General features: G+C 35.3%; 1 protein-coding gene across 1 annotated transcript in view; it reads right to left on the reverse strand.

Annotated features, from left to right (window-relative positions):
- LOC145269054 (voltage-gated potassium channel subunit beta-2-like) overlaps positions 1 to 20767 on the reverse strand; it is a 1304007-nt gene that overhangs the window by 946068 nt on the left and 337172 nt on the right. The window contains exon 2 of the mRNA XM_080124659.1: positions 5976 to 6099. Coding sequence (XP_079980785.1) covers positions 5976 to 5998 — 23 coding nt within the window. The 5' untranslated portion in view covers positions 5999 to 6099. The remainder of the gene's footprint in view (positions 1 to 5975; positions 6100 to 20767) is intronic.

Genomic DNA, 20767 nt, shown 5'->3' on the forward strand with positions numbered 1-20767 from the left:
AAATTGGTATTTCATATCGTATAAGTAAAAGAGTCCTGATAACAGAAAGCACTCGTGGAGTTATCTCTCCTGGCACAGTAATCAGGGATTTCGCCTGATAGCTATATATAGAGTACAGATAGGGATGGACATTTTCTTTTTATGTGGATCTTAGCAACAAACTGGAGGACGCATTTTCCCACTTCATATGGCGCTATGAACAGAATCAACATTGTAAAGCATGGAAATTTGTAAACACTACCAAACACCATGCAGCAAGAAAGTGTGCATTTATTGAAGCAACTCATTGAACTTTAGAAAGAATATGTTGAGCTAAGAAAAAAGATGCTTCGCAGTTGTCCCAACATGTTGTAGGTGAAAAAAAAAACAGAATGGCCCTTGCTAGGACTAGATACCACTGATGGAGAATGGGTATTGGTTTTGGACACATTGGCCCAATACAAAGACATATGCAGATTGGAAGACCCAGCACCAATCGAGAATGATCTATGGGAGACATGTACACCAGAAACAAACAGACTACTCTTTGAACTAGTAAGGTCAGAAAAGCTCAACTCTGACACATAGGAGTACCTTCTATGTAAGATAAAACTGGTGGCAGTGAAATGATTGCACAAAGAAGTCTACCAACAGAAATTCCACAGAAAAAGAGTGAGTCAATAGCACATTTCTTATTGAGACTAAAACAAATTTTGTAGTTTAGAATTTAATGTTCAAACAAACAAACCTGCCGACAGCAAATGAACTATTCTGGCAAAATGATTGTTGAGCAATTCATGGTTGTGTCAGGAGGCAACAGAAAAGTTAACTTTCAACTTTAACATCCTCTTGTGCTATTCATTGTATGAAGGTTGAACGAAGAAAAGCACACCCAGGAGACCAAGGCTCCTTTGATCTCATGAATGTTGTAACAGATGCAGAAAGATGTCACACACTAGAGGGTGGTTGAGTCAAAAGAATAGTTCAGCAGCTGGACTCAAATGACACTTTTGAGGTGTGATGATGCACCTGAAAAAGGTATGTCAGCACGGAAGTCACAAGCAAAGTGTCAAGAAAGGGGGAGTCATGTATAATCACCAATGATACCATAAATATAATTTTTCAACTCACAAGCACAAAACACAGCCAATTAACGTGCCTCATATTGAGATGAGGAGCAATTTCAGATGTGCACCCCACAGCTACACCCCTCAGTGGCAGTGGAGGTAATCATGATATCTGAAACTCACACAAAATTTGGACATGTATTGAAGAAAAAAAAAAAAACGGCGAGCCAGTGCAGTTATTGTATCCCTGCCTTTACAGGCAGAGTGGCACAGACGTGTTCCAGTGGACCTGAAATTCAGAAACTCCTTGGATACGGTGTATAATGGAAAGCTGTTTACACATCAGAGGTGTTGTGTTTCTGTGCATAAAAGTGGGAACAAAAAGAGACGACAGACAAGATATATGAGGGGCGTACGATAAGTAATGCCCCTGACCCACTTCCAGTTGTCTGATCTAGCTGAAATTTTGCACGTGCAATGATTTATATCTCTACGGGTTATGTGGAAAATTACAGCTCTTAAGTAATTGTGGTTTCTGTTTTACAAATGTTTGAATTGAGTCAGGTGTGAAATGGAGCCTGTTGAATGTCGAGCAGTGATCTGGTTTTTGTATTTGAAAGGACGCACACCACAAAAGACTTTTGATGAAATGAAAGAAACTTGTGGTGATAATGCCCCATCATATGACCTTGTAAAACACTGGCATCGTTAATTCAAACATGGCCGACAATCTGTGGAAACAGCTCCTAGACCTGGTCGCCACTTTTCTTCCATTGATGAGGCATCTGTCTATCAAGTTGAGGCTGCCATTTTGGAAGATCGACACATTACTATTTAGTACAGGGTCTGTGGAAACTATAATTCATGACCATTTGCATATGCCAAAGGTGTCTGCTAGATGGATTCTCAGGTTGCTCACATCATTCCAGAAGTGAGAACGCATCGAGTGCTCAAGGATGAATTTGGAGATGTGCCAAGAAGATGAGTAAAAGCTTTTCAAAACACTGATTGCACAGGATGAAACCTGGGTCCATCACTATGATCCAGAGACCAAAGCCCAGTCAATGCAGTGAAAGCATTTGGACTCACCACCTCCAAAGAAGGCAACGGTGCAGCCCTCCACTGGCAAGCTCATGCTCACAGTCTTCTGAGACCAGGACGGAGTAGTGATGACAGATTTCCTGGCAAAGAGTACCACAATTACAGGAGCCTATCATGCTTCACTTTTGAGGAAATTAAGGGAAGTTATCAAAATCAAGAGGTGGGGCAAAATCAGCAAAGGTACCCTCCTCCTGCAGGATAACGCTCCAGTCCACAACTCGCATGTCGCCAGATCAGAAGCACGAGTGTGTTGTTATGAAATCTCCCTCATCCTCCCTACTCTCCTGACCTTGCACCCTCTGACTTTCACCTCTTCCCAGCCATGAAGTTGTTTTTGAAAGGAAAGCGTTTCCCAGATGATGTAGTGTTGATTTCTGAAGTCACGTCGTGGTTGGAGGACCAACCTGGGGTGTTCTATAAAAACGGTTTCTAGAGCTGCATCAAACGATGGAAGAAATGCATAACTCTGGGTGATTCCTATGTAGAGAAAGACTAATAACTGTGCCAAGTTTCGTTACTCTACTGCTATGGAAAGTGGGTCAAGGGCATTACTTATTGCACGCCCCTCGTATGTGTCAAAAAACACCTCTGGGTTTTATTTGTCACAAACAGCCTTGAAGGAGCTGGATTTATTGCCTCCCAATTTCCTGACCTCGCTATCAAAAAATAGCTCCATGAGGAAATTAAAGTAATTGGCCACATCATGTGGAGGTCCAGGCAGAAGATCCCGAGGAAATCAGAAACTATCCCACTCAAATCAACAGAAGCCAACAGACATGAACTGAAACAATAGGTAATGGAACATTTTAAGTCTAGTGCATTCAGCACATGTCTACATCAACCACTGCAAACAATGGAAGATAAACCTTTAGAGATAACATGCATCTCAAGTGGATCACTAATAGCCATCATCCTCACTGGAAAATAAAATAAAGCAGGATATAGACAGAGACGTTCCACTGGGGATAATAGGACCAGTACTGGTAGGCACACTTACTACTTAGTGTTCAAGGATGGTGGTCATGCCAAAAAAAAATGGGTTTCCAAGGTGCATGGTGGACCTACTGAAGTTGTATGACTCTACCATGAGAGAAATACATCACACCTTTTCCTCATTTTATCAGGTTACGATGATACCAGCACACACCAGAAAAAACAGTATTGAACACATAATATACTGCTATTCCTGCATGAGACCCTACTATGTTCATCATCAAGTGAAGCCAATATAGGTACTGTTAGACCCCTTCAAGTGAATCAGAGGACGGATACACCCGTCGGTTTTATGACATTAGTGTGGATGTTTGTTTGTAAAAAAATAGGACGATTCATTTTGGTACATGATTGACTACATGAGTCACTGCACAGACAAGGAGATTGTATTTAATCCAGACAAGTTTCACTTTGCTGAAATGGAAGTGGAGTTTGCAGGATTTCTGGTGTTAAACCCACAAAGAGAATGACAGAAGCCATCCTTCACTTCCCTACTCTCACAAATGTCATGAGGGTTATATCCTGATTCGGACTCATTGAAGCTGGTGTTGTATGCCTTTTCACAAGAAGTTATGATCCCTTTTGAGAACTATTAAGGACAAAGAACAGAAAGTTCTATTGGGATGAAAAACTTACGCACCTATTCCAAGAATCAAAGAGAGTGATAGTGAAGACGCTTGAGAAAGGTATTCAAATGTTCAAAATGAATGGTGACAAGACTAGCAATAGATTACAGCAAAACAAAAATATTGTATTTCCTATTTCAGAAATATTGTATATGTGAGAATGAATCGAACATGAGTTGTGGGGATAGCCACTAGAAGCTCATTCTGGCTGGATTCTGTTTTACTAGTGACACAGAATTGTGATATGCACCAGTGAAAGGAGAAGCTTTACTGGATATTCATACTCAGATGCCCAGATTTGCTCGTGACTGCCACTAATAAAAATATGTTCAACTAGGGCTTGGAAAATATTAAAAAATAACCCACCTGGTAAATTTCAAAGAAAGGACACTGATGTACAGATTCTAGAAAAGTATCGTCTCGGAAAACTTCATTTAACTCCTGATTGTGCATCTCAATAATCAGTAGATACTCCACTAAAAAACCATGACCAAATGATCGACACTACTATCAAAACTGTCTTCAGATCGACGTACAAAAGTAATCCTAAGTTATATGGGAAAGGATTCTAACTGCGTCGGTCAACTGCAAAACCTTAAGAGATCTAATTCAAAATGGCTTCCCCAAATCACACAATGACCTCCCACCTATAGCTTGAGTTTTCTGACCAAAGAATTATGTTGCCTGAAAGGAGTTATAATTAAAGGCAATAAAATCCATATATCGCTTTGTGCAGAGATATTGGAATTCCTTCATTTCATATATGCATAAATGGTATGCTGGCATTAGGCAAACCAGATCCCAGTGCCACACATGCAACATGATTGCACCATCACAACCGAGGGAGTCATTAATGCCACCAGCAGACCAGAATTTCTATTTCAACAAGTGATAGTTGAGTTTGTGAGGGTAGGAACTTTATGGTGTATGTTGATCGATATATTAGACTGATGATGTCAGGAAGAGCCAAAGCTGTATGCGGCATCTTGAGAACATGGTTCTATACTTATGGTGTGCCTAAAGAAATCTCATCAAACTGAGGACCACCGTTTAAGTCCCAGGAGTACAACTCCTTTTTGAGGAACTTGGGTATACAGACACTTACCTCAAAGCAATGGTCGCACAGAGTTAGCTGTTGATTACAAAACATATACAAGCCAATAACATGGAAAGCTATGGACGCCTGTGCTGCTTGAACATTAATAACCCATCACAATACCCCAGTTTAAGATTTTGACATGTCCCCCGGCAGTAATGCTATATGGTTGAGTCATTAAAGAACACCTTCCTGTCCTACTGCATAAGATTCAAACACAGAAACAGTGGAAAGAAATAGGTGAACTAAGGGAGTTGTGGATGGCCGACATCACATCGCACTAGGAAACTCAAATCCATCCACAAATCTTGAGCTTCAACAAGAACGAGGACATAATAGACATTAATGTCAGGTTGCCCAGCAACCATGATGAAGAAGAGATGGAAGTTGATGATACCATATAAAGATGTACACCAACCCTTTAGATAACTTTCACATGAAAGTCATCTAAAACAAGAGCACCAAGAAACTTATCACTACAAATGTATGAAAAATCACACAAGTTTTCTGGTGGACACAAAGATGACCACAATAATTCATTCCATGATCATGGGGGCTTGTGTAGGTAAAAGGGTTATCTCCTCCTGATAACAGCAAGTATCTGTGAAGTTGTCTCACCTGAGACAGAAAGTAACCAGGGAGTGATATCCCCTTATAGCTATATATAGAGGACAGATGGGGGAGATCATTTGGTTTTTATGCAGATCTTAGCAACAAGCTGGAGGACACATTTTCCCACTTTACACATATAAATATTTAATTTATTGTAATAAATGCTGAAAATGTCATTGAAACTGAATAATTCTTTGAATTTGCTGATTAAAAATGAAGCACATTAGGAGATTACACTTTCTAAACAAACTAATGATGAGCATAGATTGTGATGGGGAGGGGGACATGAGGTTTCTAATATTAGTACTGAGTTTGATTGCCTTTCAAATGTTGTCAGTATTGAGAAAATATTTAAAACCATCATTCATCTTTCTCGTCGTTCTGCAGTTGATTTTTTTTTTTTATCGAAAAATGTATGAATCATTCCATGAGTGAGAACATGCTAGTGCAAAAAAAAATGATAAAAATGTGAAACTGCTACAAAAGCAGCAATTCACTTACCGATACTGGACTTGAGTGGACATGTTGCACAGGTAAACCACATCCAGCAAGAATCTATGAAACTAAATTCTGTGTGTTTCTTGAACAGTTTTATCAAATTCAAAGTACAGGCTACACATTAATCCTGAAAAAAGAATGAAAGTTTTGGGGATTTAAAAACAAAATAAAAAAATAATAGTTAAAAAAAAATATTTGGACATAATTTGCAAATGGACGAACTCCTTTCTTAATCGGCTTTAAAAGGAATCTTTTAAGAAGATTTCCTAAAGATCAGATAATCTCTAATTGAATCACAATTATCAAAAGCCTATTTGTTTTCTATTTAAATTAAGTTTCTATATTTGTGATGAATTCAATAGTGATTTTCAACCAACGAAAATGCTTAGATGAAAATGTATTTTAAAATAAATTTATGAAACCAAGTTGAAACTATTTCGAATGCATTTAAGCATTCGAAATAGTTTCAACTTGGTTTCATAAACTATACAGGTTTAACTACATTAAAAGAGAAAGGAATGTAGATGGAGGGCGGATAATTAAGCTGAAAATAATTATTGGAAATATACAAATTTTTTTATATTTCTTCTCAAACTGGAAATTTATTGGATGACATAATAATTGTGTTCTTAGTAGAAATAAAAACTGACATTTTGAAGATCTATTTAAATATTAAAGAAAATTTGATCTGCATATTCAATTTTGGCATATTCTTTGAGATTAATTATTTGCACATCTCTAACGCACTCTCTCTCTCTCTCTCTCTCTCTCTGTCTGTCTCTCTCTCTCTCTCTCTCTCTCTATATATATATATATATATATATATATATATTTCCCAAAAACCTCTGACCTTCATGGAGGGGAGACTAAAATCTGCTGCTATGGTTTAAAATGATCTGAAATAATAGCAAGGGGAGACTTGATTCCAAATATTTCTCATATGTTATATCTCTCCTCTTATGGAAGTAGGGTACGATTATGAATATCCAGTATCAAATCATCTTTATACACTGTGAAATGTACTTTATGTATGAAAACCAAAGACAGGAGATATAACATATGAGAAATATTTGGAATCAAGTCTCCCCTTGCTATTATTTCCGATCATTTAAAACCGTAGCAGCAAATTTTAGTCACCCCTCCACAAAAGCAAGATACTGCACCTTTAGCAAAACATTTTATAGCTGTAAAAATGTACCCAAAATAGACTCTAGATGATCCCCTTAATGTGTGACTTTACGGACATATGTCACAGAGCTCATTACACAATTCAGGTACTTATCTTTCCAACGAGCCTTCATTTGTTAAATTTTGATCAGTAGTCACTGACATTTGGAACTTATAAAATTGCCAAAACAGGTGGTATATCTATCTATCTATCTATATCTATATATATATATATATATATATATATATATATATATAGATAATTTAAAGGAGATTAGAACAATAGTCTAAAGAGCTGAGTGTATTTCAATGTAACAGTGAAATCACTAGTTTCATTAAAATACAGGGAAGAAAAAGTGCTCGTTGTAATTTAGATATATAATAAGCTCGATAGGTAAATATCCTAGAGCTAATTCAATATTAAGTAATGTGATTGATAATTTAAAATTTAAAAAACAAATTATAATCAAATTAAAAATCAGTTTCACAAGAAGGAACAACAACAAAATCAATTATCTGTAGGATCGTTTCGGAAAACCGTGTTTTTATTGTGGTAGACATCAAGTTACGGACAATAATTATTGCATATAGTTTTTTAATAAACAAGGTCTCCTCATCAGCAAATTTTAAAGGGTTTTTATTAAATCTAAAAGACACCATAAATAAACCTAACATTAAAAGTAATGCAGATGTATCTGAAAAAAATTGAAATAAAAGGTCTGAATTTAAAATTGATAAGAAAATTAATATGGGTTAGAGATAGAAAAGAAATAGAGTAAAATATAAATTTGAATTTAAATTATAAATTTGCTTTAAGTACAACATTACAAATATATACATGCATATATATGAAAAAAGTAGACACATACATGCATATACATAGATATACAGTTATATACATAAAAATATAGGTACAGAAATTTACCTTTTAGTTTTTCGCCTTTTGAAATCAGGAACTATGGTTAAAATACTCATATGTGATGTTTGCTATAGCTTTTCACCTTATTGAATGATGAATTTTAAAAGGGGGACGCCCGTGCAATAAATTATTTCCGTTAGCGTACTTTTGATTTAAAGACGCCACGGTTTATATTTCGAATGTTGTTTGTATAATTGCATAATGCAAGGGGGGATAATTAGTCATATTTTCTTTAATAAAAGGGCGCAAGGGGGATAATTAGTCTAACTTAATCTATTAAAAAAAAAAAATTGTAATCTATTTTTACTAATAAGTAATTTTTAATGATTTAAGGTGGTTTATATTTATTAAATTTAAACCAACGTTTATGACTACATGTGAATATTAGTTCCTGTCTTGAATTTAATAGGGTGGTTGCATTTTTTATATCTTCATACTTAAAAATTTTTAGGGTCTCTTTTGTACATAGTGCACAGAATTTATCTCCTGGTTTATACGGTTTGCAAGACTCAATTACCTGCCATTTTAAGTTGAAGGAAATATTGTTATTTTTTAGTTGCCAAATATAGTTGGATAGAGTAGTTTGGTTTGACAGAGAGTTATTTTTAAAAGAATGTTTGTGCGTTGAAATTCTATGTTTTATTAGGCCAGATGTGGAACCAAAATATATTGCCTTTTGCTTATTGTAATTATTTTCCATTAGGTCTGGTGCTGGATTATTATATGGTGGGTTGGTTTGTAATTGATCGGTAGATTGGTTTAAGTTGGTGTCATTATTTAATCTGGTAGTTGAGTTATGGCTGTTAATAGATTCATGTAGATTTGGGGGTTTTGATACTGTGCAGCTATAGATAACATTTTTAATTTTACATGAGCCTTGTAGGCGACATTTATTTTTTCTTCTACAGTTACAGTCTGATGTATTTTGTATAGTTATATTTTGTAGCTTATTAATTTTCTTATTATTAGAGCTAATTATTTTTTGATGAAGGTTAGGCATAGTAGAGTAAGAGACTTTGATTGTGTTCTTATTGAAAATTTTATTATATCTATGGGGGGCTTTAAAGTTCTTATCTAATATTTTTTTAAATTATCTGGCTATGTTTGTCTCTAGGTTTTTGGAATATGGAGGGTTGAACCATAGGGTCTCCTTATGTCTATTCTTACGTTTACGGGTTTTGGTTTGTTGTTTATTTGTATTATTATCTAATATTTTTGGTTTAGTTTTTTCTTTTTTTGTCTCTTGTTTATTTTTCTTAACTCGCATACGGGATGATATTGCCATATTATATGTTATTACGCTTTTAATAGGTTTATTTTCAATGCAGTTTATGTTTCTATCATTTTTATTTATGAATTTAATTTGCGAATTGTATCCCGAGTTTTTAAGGGCTTCATTGTAATATTTTTCATTTTTGATGAATATGGATTTAGTGGAAGACAGTCTAGAAATTCTTAAAGCGATATTGGGAACTATTGATTTTAATATTTATTTAGGGTGGACATATAGTAGAGATTGGTTAGGTTTATGATAGGGTTCAATTTTTTTTTTAATTCATCATTCAATAAGGTGAAAAGCTATAGCAAACATCACATATGAGTATTTTAACCATAGTTCCTGATTTCAAAAGGCGAAAAACTAAAAGGTAAATTTCTGTACCTATATTTTTATGTATATAACTGTATATCTATGTATATACATGTATGTGTTTATTTTTTTTTCATATATATGCATGTATATATTTGTAATGTTGTACTTAAAGCAAACTTATAATTTAAATTCAAATTTATATTTTACTCTATTTCTTTTCTATCTCTAACCCATATTAATTTTCTTATCAATTTTAAATCCAGACCTTTTATTTCAATTTTTTTCAGATACATCTGCATTACTTTTAATGCTAGGTTTATTTATGGTGTCTTTTAGATTTAATAAAAACCCTTTAAAATTTGCTGATGAGGAGACCTTGTTTATTAAAAAACTATATGTAATAATTATTGTCCGTAACTTGATGTCTACCACAATAAAAACACGGTTTTCCGAAACGACCGTACAGATAATTGATTTTGTTGTTGTTCCTTCTTGTGAAACTGATTTTTAATTTGATTATAATTTGTTTTTTAAATTTTAAATTATCAATCACATTACTTAATATATATATATATATATATATATATATATATATATATATATATATATATATATATATACTAGACTACCCGTGACCCGTTGGGTCAGTATGTTAAATTAGCTATGGAATTAATGTATGAGCGTGACACTTGTGACGTAAAGAAAATAATGTTTCGTGACATAACAGAAACATTCCTATGAAAGTATATTAAAATGAAAAAAGAATATAGATAGATTTCTATGAGTCGTCCTGTTTATAATTGTTTATTTTTGAAAAAAAAACTCACAGCCATTGTATTATAAGTGGTTTGCCATACTTATAGGTAAATGTGCACTGAACAGATACCGTAATACTTCAAGTTAAATTCAAATTTTGATATATCTTTTTTAATTGAAATTGTTAGTTTAGTTTAGTACAGAATAGTTAAAAACACTCTCCCCATGTTAAGAATGGCTTTTTAGATACAAAATGAAAATAAAATGTAACTTTTTTCATTTATTTTAAACAAACATTCATGACCCATTGGGTCAAATATTTAATTTATGTTAATAATAAGGTCAATAAAACTAATTAAGACAATGTGGAAATGAACGATGTAAAAAAAAAAAAAAAAAAGAAAAAAGAAAAAAAAAAGCAGAAAGTATTAAGAATTGTTTATTTGGATAATTTAAACACGAAAAAAAAAAATTAAGACGCTGAAAACATACACAGTAAACCAATACGTTTTATTGTGTTGATTATTTATTTGTAAAAAAAAAACATTTTCGGGGTTATTTATGTTGGTAGTGTAGAAGAAAATGTATGAATGTTTTTTAAGAAAGGTGTATTAAAAAATGGAGAATAAATTTTTAAAAACAGGAAGAACGTGAGTAAATTGCCGTTGTAAAATGCTCTTATAGTTGTCAATGGGTCAAAGTTGATTTATTTGTAAGAAAATTGCGACAGTATAGTTGTAATACAGAATAGTTGCAAAACATCCCCACCCTCCCCATGTTAAATAATAATTTCTAAATAATAACGCTAATATTTCAGTCCGCAGGTCAAATTCTGCAAAAGTAGCAATTTGTGTTTATTTGTTTAAGTTGTTATGGGTTTATGTTTATGTACATATGCACAACCGGCAGTTGTAACCTGGATGTGTGGTTACAACACTCATTACAAGGTCATTTGAGTTTTATAATCACATAGATAGATATGTATCTCTCTCTCTCTCTCTCTCTCTCTCTATATATATATATATATATATATATATAATATAAAGCTGAACGTCTGTGTGTGTGTGTGTGTGTGTGTGTCTGTGTGTGTGTGGTCACGAACAGGCTCCTATATGGTTGACTATTTTAAAAAACTGATTACATATAATGATAGAAGATGCATCGAGGATCAGGAATGGGTATATTTAATCTGGCAGAATGGTGGTTCATAAAAATTGTGGGGTCTGCGTTCGCGCCTGGCCCCCAAAGTATGGAAATAAAAAATGAAAAAAACAAACGTTTACAAGGATTTTTGATATAGATGTACATCAGAATACTTCGATAAGTATGTTTCAACTTAAATAGGGATGGTATAATAAAATTGTGGGGTCTGCGTTCGCACCTGTACTCCATGGAAATATGGCACAAACTTTAACAAAGACTTTTCATATCTATTTGCGTAAGTATACTTTAACAATTATGTTTCAGTTTGAATAAATATGGTATAATAAAATTATTGGGTGTCTGTTCGCGCCTGACCTCCATAGAATGTAAATACGTCACAAAGTTTAACAAGGTTTTTTAAAAGGGGTGAGGGTCCACAATAACACATTAACTTTAATCTTAATTCATGTTAGCTTTTTTTATTTTTTTGTGTCGAATAAATTCACCTCATAAATTCACGTTCTTATTAAAGTGAAAGCCCCCCCAAAAAAGTCAGAACTTTAGACAATTCTCGACACAAATTTTGCATAACTCTTTTTTTTTCTTTCTCCACTTCCACGTGACACTCTTTCAAAAATAGATAAATAGATAAATAATCAAAAATAAGAACGTTACTTGTTATCGTGTCAAAAGAAGGAAAAAATCCTGCTGACGTGATTACGTGTCTTTTTAAAAACATTTCAATATCCTTTTTATTTTTATTTATATATCCGTTTTAGCTTTTTTAAGCTGTAAAACTGAAACGAAATTGTTCTGCTTGAATTTAGTAAGAGTGTTTAGCAGAAAAGCCAACAAACGACTATCCGAAAAATAAATATACAAGAAATAAATGTTACCATAGTAAATAAAAGTTCAGTTCATGTTTTTTTTGTTTTGAAATAGTTTTTAATGCCCTTTACTTTACTAATTTCAGCGAACCGAAATTAAAACAAAATTTGAGGCGATAACTACTTAAATAAATTTTTATGTAAATTACACATGTCATAATCGAATATTCCTCAAGCAAAAAATAACGGAAAACATTAAAATATGGTTATAAATATTTCTTACGTTGACGGAACTCTCTTAAATCGTTAACACAGTATGCTCAGGTGCCCCTCATTCAAAGTGAAAACGGGGCTCTCCATTTCAAAGTCGCTGCCATTTTGATTTTTTTAAAACCGGTTCGTGAATTAAAAAATTTTTTTTTTTTTTACAAACTACTTAAAAATACAAATCAATGAAAATTTCTACCATAAAAGTAACTTTTATTGACTATGGACACATTTATTACTTGTATATTTATATTATTATATATATATCATTTTCTCTTTGTAAGGAAACATCATTTTGTTGGTCACTCTTGGCTACGAATAGAAACAAAGTTGATATAAAAAAATATATTTTCGCGAAAATTATCTTTATTTTCATCATATTTTGCTTAGGGTAAAATTTTGGAGTATCAAAACCTACCTCTTTACAACCCCCTCCTTTTCATAACCTATCCTACTTTCATCAATCACAGTCCATTTTCTGTAGGCTGTTTTTGAACCCAGTCAACGACGGGTACTTTTGCTAGTGTATATATATATATATACAGTCCTGGTCAAAATCATAAGACTACTTAAGAAAGTAAGTGTTTACGCATATTATCGAATTTTTAATCAAACAAATTGTTGAAACCATTGCCAAAAGGGAAAATATGATGGAAAAAAATGAAATCTGCTTCATTCGAAACCTTAACCATGATCTAATAATTATTTTTTAAAAAACAAACATTTTCACCTGGTCAAAATGATAAGACCACTGATAATTTATCTAACAAAAGGCAATTATAAATTACTAAAAAGGGCCTCAGTATTTAGTATTTTTTTTTTTTTTTTTTTTATTTATTCAATTTTCACCCCAAACAAGGAACAGTGCCACTTTGAAGCAGGGGGCTACTATTAGGGAATTAATTAGCGGGGTCATTATGAAGGGAGAAGAGTAGAAAGATGTTTGTTAACATTACACTTGAACTTCTCCATATCATTGCAGTTGGGAAAGCAGAATCCCGGAAGGGAGTTCCAAAGACCCGCAATTCTGGGGAAGAAACTATTGGAGTAAAAGGCTTTCTTGAACCTAGGGATCTCCACTGTAAAGGGATGAGACTTAGTAGCTTGTCGGGTTTGTCGGGGGTAGTTACGTCGGGGAGGTACAAGTGTTTGCAGTTCGTCAGAGCATTCACCATTAAAGTATTTGTAGAACAGGCAGAGGGATGCAACATCTCGTCGATGGGACAGAGGTTGAAGCCTAGATGACAGTTCAGGACCTATCAGGTTGGCGACTCTTTTTTGAACCCTGTCCAGGAGCGAGAGACAAGCAGCAGATGCACCAGCCCAGATGTGACAACAGTACTCCATACATGGGCGAATGGTTGCCTTATAGAGGTATAGGATACTGGCAGGCGTAAGTAGTTTTCTAGCACGGTAGAGGGAGCCAACCTTCCTTGCAGCAGCCTTGGCAATGCTCTCAATGTATCTATTCCAGTTCATATTCCCTGTAAATGTTAGGCCGAGGAGTTTAAAAGAAGTACTTTCAGGCAATGTGTTCTTGGCCATTGCTATTGGTGGTAGAGAAGGTTTCTTGTAGTTATTGAAGGAAACAAGCTTAGTCTTAGCAGCATTGAATGAGACCAACCATTTTTGTCCCCATTCCACTACGGATTGTAGGTCATCCTCTAGTGTTTCTGCCATTTTCTTGGATATGTGTTCATTTGTTTTCCCCTCATATCTGTTATAGAGAGTGGTGTCATCGGCAAATATACCCATCTCCGAAACAATATTATCAGGGAGGTCGTTTATGAATATCAGGAACAATAGAGGTCCAAGGATAGACCCCTGAGGCACTCCCGCATTTATGTCATATTGTTTGGATGTACGTCCGTCAAGGACAACTTTGATTTTTCTATTACTTAAGAAGGATTTAATTACGTTATGAATTCTTCCAGTGATTCCATATGATCTAATTTTCCTTAGAAGACCATCGTGCCATACCCTGTCAAAAGCCTTAGATATATCAAGGGCCACCGCTCTACCCTCCCCTGTTTTATCCAATGAACGGTATATACGTTCAGAAACTACAGTTAAGATATCTGCTGTTGAACGGGCTTGCCTGAATCCATATTGTTTGTCAGTCAGGAGTTTAGCAGCTGTTAGGTGCTGGACTAGGACTTGATTAACTAAGGACTCAAATATTTTGGCGAAAAGCGGGAGGAGGCTAATGGGGCGATAATTTAGTGGGTCAGTTCTTTCACCAGAATTCTTGAAGACTGGTACCACAGAGGCGGTTTTCCAGCAGTCGGGAAAACAAGATTCGCTAAGGCATTTATTGTAAAGTTTGGACAGAACTGGAGCAACCTCGGCAGAGCATTTTTTTAATAGCACAGCCGGGATGAGATCTGGTCCACATGCTTTTGAGGTGTCTAGGTTTTTTATAATAGCATGTACCTGAGAAGGGGTGATTTTCAAATCGTCAAGTGTTGCGTCTGTTTGCAGAGGAAAATCAGGGAGTGAGTGGTGTACCGAGTTCAGTGTGGAGTTTGAGGCAAACCGACTGGCAAGCAGATTAGCCTTGTCAGTTGCCGTGCAAGCAACCTCATGATTGTTTGTTAGTGGGGGAATAATTGACTGTCCATTATTAACTACGCTGTTGTAGATTTTCCAAAAATCCCGGGTTCCTAATTTCTGTGCTTCGATGCGCTTTCTGGTGGTTTCAGAGTAATCTGACTTAGCTGTGTCTATCACTCTCTTACAATTATTTCTAGCTTCTATAAACTTCTGTTTATTTGAGCTGGACTTATGTCGGTTGAATCTGCGGAACGCATGCTGCCTTTGACAAATGGCAGCTGCACAAGCAGAAGTAAACCATTGGGGGGAGTGGGGCTTGCTATAGTATTTCCGTGCAGGAACATGTGCTTCAATAGCAGTTTTGAACCATTCAGTTGTCTCATTTGCACACTGTTCCGCTGGAAGAGTAAAGATATTTTGCCATGGGGCATCTCTGATGAGCTCCCTGATGGCTTCCCAATCAGCCTTTTTGTAATACCTCGTTGTTTTGAGTAGTGGGTCTTCAGTTTTAGGGCGAGAATTTAGGCTGATTTCTACCATTATCACAGCGTGATCAGCATTCCCGAGTGGGCTGTGGGCATTTGTTGTACAGTCATTGGGAACCGTTGTCAGAAAGAGATCTAGAAGTGAGGCATGTTGATCGTGCTGGTCTGGGAAACGTGTCGGAAATGTAACCAATTGAGATAGGGAATGAGATATAGAGAAGCTATGTGTTGTGCTACCAGCTACGTCTGTGTGATTTGAGAATCCTAGCCAGTTACTGTGGTGGACATTGAAGTCACCAAATACATGTATTTGTGCACTAGTATCGAGGGAGAGTGCTATATCTATGCTGTCTGAAACTTTGTTTATTAGGGTACAGTCTTGGTTTGAGGGAGAGCGGTAGAGAAAATACAAGTAGCTAATATTGTGTTGCATATTCAGTCTGAAGCACATAAAGGCCTGGCCCTCTGATTCTAGTTTTATTTCTCTAGTTAGGGGGAGGGTGTTTCGAATATAGACTCCAAGTCCATGCATATGTCTGTCCGAGTCCTTACGGTAGAGTAGGAGATAACCAGGCATGTTAAAGTGGTTAGAGGGAATGGAGGAGTGAAGGTTAGTTTCACTTAATGCTAAGATATCCGGGGTGTTTACAAGGAGAAATGACTCAACATCATCTAAGTTAGTTCTAAGCCCGCGGATATTAGTAAATGCAAGCCTCAAGGGAGGAGGCAGGTTGGTTTTCTTTGAGTTTGGTCCTGGTTTAAACGTAACTTTTGCTTGAGCTGTCATTTCATTTTATTTTATTTAAAAGTTTCAGTTAGGGTGGATGAGTGAGGGGGTGCTGGACAAGTAGTTGTGCAGAATACCAGACATGCAATACAAGTAGACCATCAGCTGTCCTCACCCACAGGATTGTGGCCTCAGGAAAGCCCACCGGGGATGAGTGCAGGGTCCCTTTCCATGCGTGACATGGCACTACAAACATCCCGATATTTTACAACTGTTGATGGAGCAGCCGCTCTAAGCACTACCAAAGAGTTAGGGCTCCTGTACTATCAGTCGGAAACAGCAGCCAGGAACTGTCAATCCGGTACCCTCAATCCATTAGGCAAAGCCAGCCCAGTCCAACTGCACCGACATATATGGCACTGAAGCACCCCACTGTGTCCAGTTTAGGGGGATGGGATGTGGCGGGAGTGGGGAAAAGCGGCGTTTATTGCCCTAGTCAGGAAACAAGGTCAACCACTGGGTGATTCAGACGAGTCCCTGTGATAGTACCTCTACGCCTGGCCAATAGGCAAAGAAGGAGTATGAAAGCCGGGCGATAGACAGAGTCTATCTCCTCCTTAAGCAGTTTAGGTTTGCCAACCGGTGATTTGTTTGAGTCACCAGCTCTAGGAAGGTTGTCGTCCAGGACTGAAGAGACCTCCCTCCCCTAGGTTTAGTTTCAGAGTTTTCCTTCTCCTAGACGGATGGCCTGGGAAGACCTACGGGTCCATCCGCTCCGAGGGGGTTCGCCCCGCACCTGGGTCCTAATCCAGGTATTTCTGCGACCCCGCATGGGTAGTTAATATTTATTGGTTATTTAGGTTAATATCTCCTGGAAAAATCGGGCATTTAGGTTAGCTTCTACAGAAGATTTTCACTCCTCAAGTGTGGTTTAAAAAGGGCATTATTATGCTGTCCATTTTCAGTTTTACTGGGAGAGGGTATAGGTAAAAATTCATGCAGTGGAAGCAGCTAAATTTGCTACAGTATTGGATCGAGAGAGACGAGTTAATGTATGGTTAGATATAGTTTTGTAAGTTTAGCAATGTATGGTTAGATATGGTTTAGTAGGTTTAGGATTAGGATAAAGTGTTAGAGTATGATCTACTTTCTATCAGAAATTCTGATTTGGTGCCCAAACCGGACATTTAGTAAGACTGAAAGATAAGATATGCTCAGTATAGATACAAGAGAACATTTGATATGGAGTACAGTTATACCTGATAGATATAGGTTATTGCATATTCTGTAAGTATAGTTAAAGTATAGATGGATGGATAAGTAGGATTGTATACGAATGCATGGAATTTTAGACAATTTGAGTAAGTTGCCTTTAGACTACAATGAAGGAGAATGACTTCGCCTTTCTCTTAATATCTGGAAGTTTTTATTTCAATGAGTACCGGTTTAGTTTGTGTAATAATTATTGCAATACTATCTTTTAAGAGATATTGATGGTTACTGTTCATTATAGATTACTTTAAGTCAATGTATTGGATTATGGCTAGTAAGTATTTACTTAGAAGCTTGGTTATGGGTTGGGAGTTATAATCAGGAGCATGCCTAGGAAATTTTAGGTGTTAATGGGTATCGATTTACGAGTTTGTTAGGGTCAAGGGCGGAGAGCAAGGACCCCTCTAAGTTATGTGAGACGGATTAGGTTTAGTGGCAACTTAGGAAATAGAGCAGTTTTGTTTTGTTAGTGATCAGGAGAAAGAGAATTTAAGTAAAAAATAATAAGGTTTGTCATGCAAAACAGACAAGGCAGTCATCTTGGAGGTAAAGTATCTATACGAGGTACTTAGTATACAAGCAGCAGTATTTTGCAGTATAGCATAGCCTCTATTATTACGAATTACTTCAAAAATTCTCTTCGGCATGCTTGCGACTAAGTTTTTTATCAGTTGCGAAGGAATGTACTGAAAACTAAATCAGAAAATTCCTTTATCGAATCATACTGGTTTCCATCCTTGACCACTTCTTTTGCCATCCATCGCCAAAGATTTTCAATGGGATTGAGGTCCGGAGAACATGCTGGATGATCTAACAATTCTATATTATTTGAAGAAAAGTATTCTCGTGCTTGTCGAGAAGTGTGTATCGCAGCGTTGTCTTGCTGGAAATTCCAATTCCTTCCACACAGACGTGGACCTTCAGTCCTGATAGAAGCATTTTCAAGCATTGAAATGTACTTCAATGATGTTTGCCGGCCTTTCACTACTTGCAACTTTAGGGTCCCAGCTAACGAGAAAGCACGCCAGATCATTAAAGACCCTCCTCCACTATGCCGAGTTGAAAAAGTCTCTTTGGGCAAATTTTTATCATAATAGTGTTGAATCCATCTGGACCATCTAGATTAAACTTTTTCTCATCGGAGAAAATTACATTTTCTCACTTCTCTTCATCCCAAGTGTGGTATTTGGTGGTATATTTAAGTCGGTTAGTTTTGTGCTGTTCAAGAAGATGTGGTTTCTGCAGTCGCTTTAAATGATTGAAACACTTCATTTTCAGATGCGTTCTGATGGTCTTAGGACTACATTCTGCTGCTGTTTGGCTTTTCAATCGACTTGAGCTAATACTGGAGTTTTTTTTTTAACTTCTTCTGATACGGCGATCCAGTGATAGAGTTATTTTTTGGGGGTCGACTTGGACTCTTTTGTGCTCATATTGATTTGGATTTCTTAAAAAATTTGTGATGACCGTTTAGCTACGATTCACTTCGTATGCAATGGATTTATTGGGAGAGTCCTCCCCTATTAAGTTCAAAGATCCTTCCTTTCTCAAACTCTGATAATGGTTTCCCTTTCGCCATTTATAATTTAGTAAGATGTTTCTTATTCACTAACAAGTTGCTTTTAGTAACATAGAAAGCTTTTTGTATTCATTTTTCCAAAACTAGCCGATTTTATTAAAGTAGTCTTATCATTTTAACCAGGTGAAAATATTTGTTTTTTTAAAAATAATCATGAGATCAGGGTTAAGGTTTCAAATGAAGCAGATTTCATTTTTTTGCCATCATATTTTCCTTTTTGGCAATGGTTTCAACCATTTGTTTGATTAAAAATTCAATATTATGCGTAAACACTTACTTTCTTAAGTGGTCTTATGATTTTGACCAGGACTGTACTGTTGCCATATCTGGGCAGGAGCTGCTAAAAACAGCCTATCCTGCCTTGACAGAGTACAAAATAGACTTCGTGGCTTAGTGGGGGATGCCCTTTTCTCTACCCTACAACCTCTCTCCCACAGAAGAGATGTTGCGAGCCTATCCTTGTTTTATCGTTATTTCCATGTCAGGTGCTCGTCTGAACTCCAATCTCTGGTCCCCCCTCGCCAATCTTTCATGAAAAACACCCATCTAGCTGAATCCACTGTGAAAAATTTCCCCCACTCTATATCTGTGCCTAAATCATAACGCGGATTCCATGAACAAAGCTTCTTTCTTAGAACTGCATGCCAGTGGAACTCTGTTTCGTCTGCCTGCTTCCCACCGGACTACAACTTGGATGCCTTCAAGTCCAACGTTAACAAATTCCTAATGAACCGCCCCCTTAAGTAAACACTTCATCAAATCTCCACACTAATGTAATGTACTTGCAATAACCCTTATCCCTGAGTGGCTTCCGGGCCTTGATAAGTGGTGATCACTGTGTAAAATATATATATATATATATATATATATATATATATATATATATATGTATATATATATGTATATATATATGTATAATGTACACATACATATATATGTATATATATATATATATATAATATACATATATATAATATACATATATATATATATTATATACGTATATATATGTATATATATATATATATAATATATATATGTATATATATATATAATATACATATGTATGTATATATATAATATGCATATATATATATGTATATATATAATCTATATATATATGTATATATATCTATAATCTATATATGTGTATATATATATATATAATCTATATATATGTATAATCTATATATATGTATATATATCGCTTATATATATATATATGTATATATATTATATATACATGCGTGTATATATAATCTAATATATATACGTATATATATAATCTATATATATATATGTATATATATAATCTATATATATATGTATATATATAATATATATATATATGCATATATAATATATATATGCATATATATATATATATTTATAATCTATATATATATGTATATATATAATCTATATATATATGTATATATATAATCTATATATATATATGTATATATATATAATCTCTCTCTTTCTCTCTCTATATATATACATATAAAT

This window comes from Euprymna scolopes, chromosome 4, assembly GCF_053919585.1.
Source record: "Euprymna scolopes isolate OS-2025 chromosome 4, ASM5391958v1, whole genome shotgun sequence".
Taxonomy (NCBI): domain Eukaryota; kingdom Metazoa; phylum Mollusca; class Cephalopoda; order Sepiida; family Sepiolidae; genus Euprymna; species Euprymna scolopes.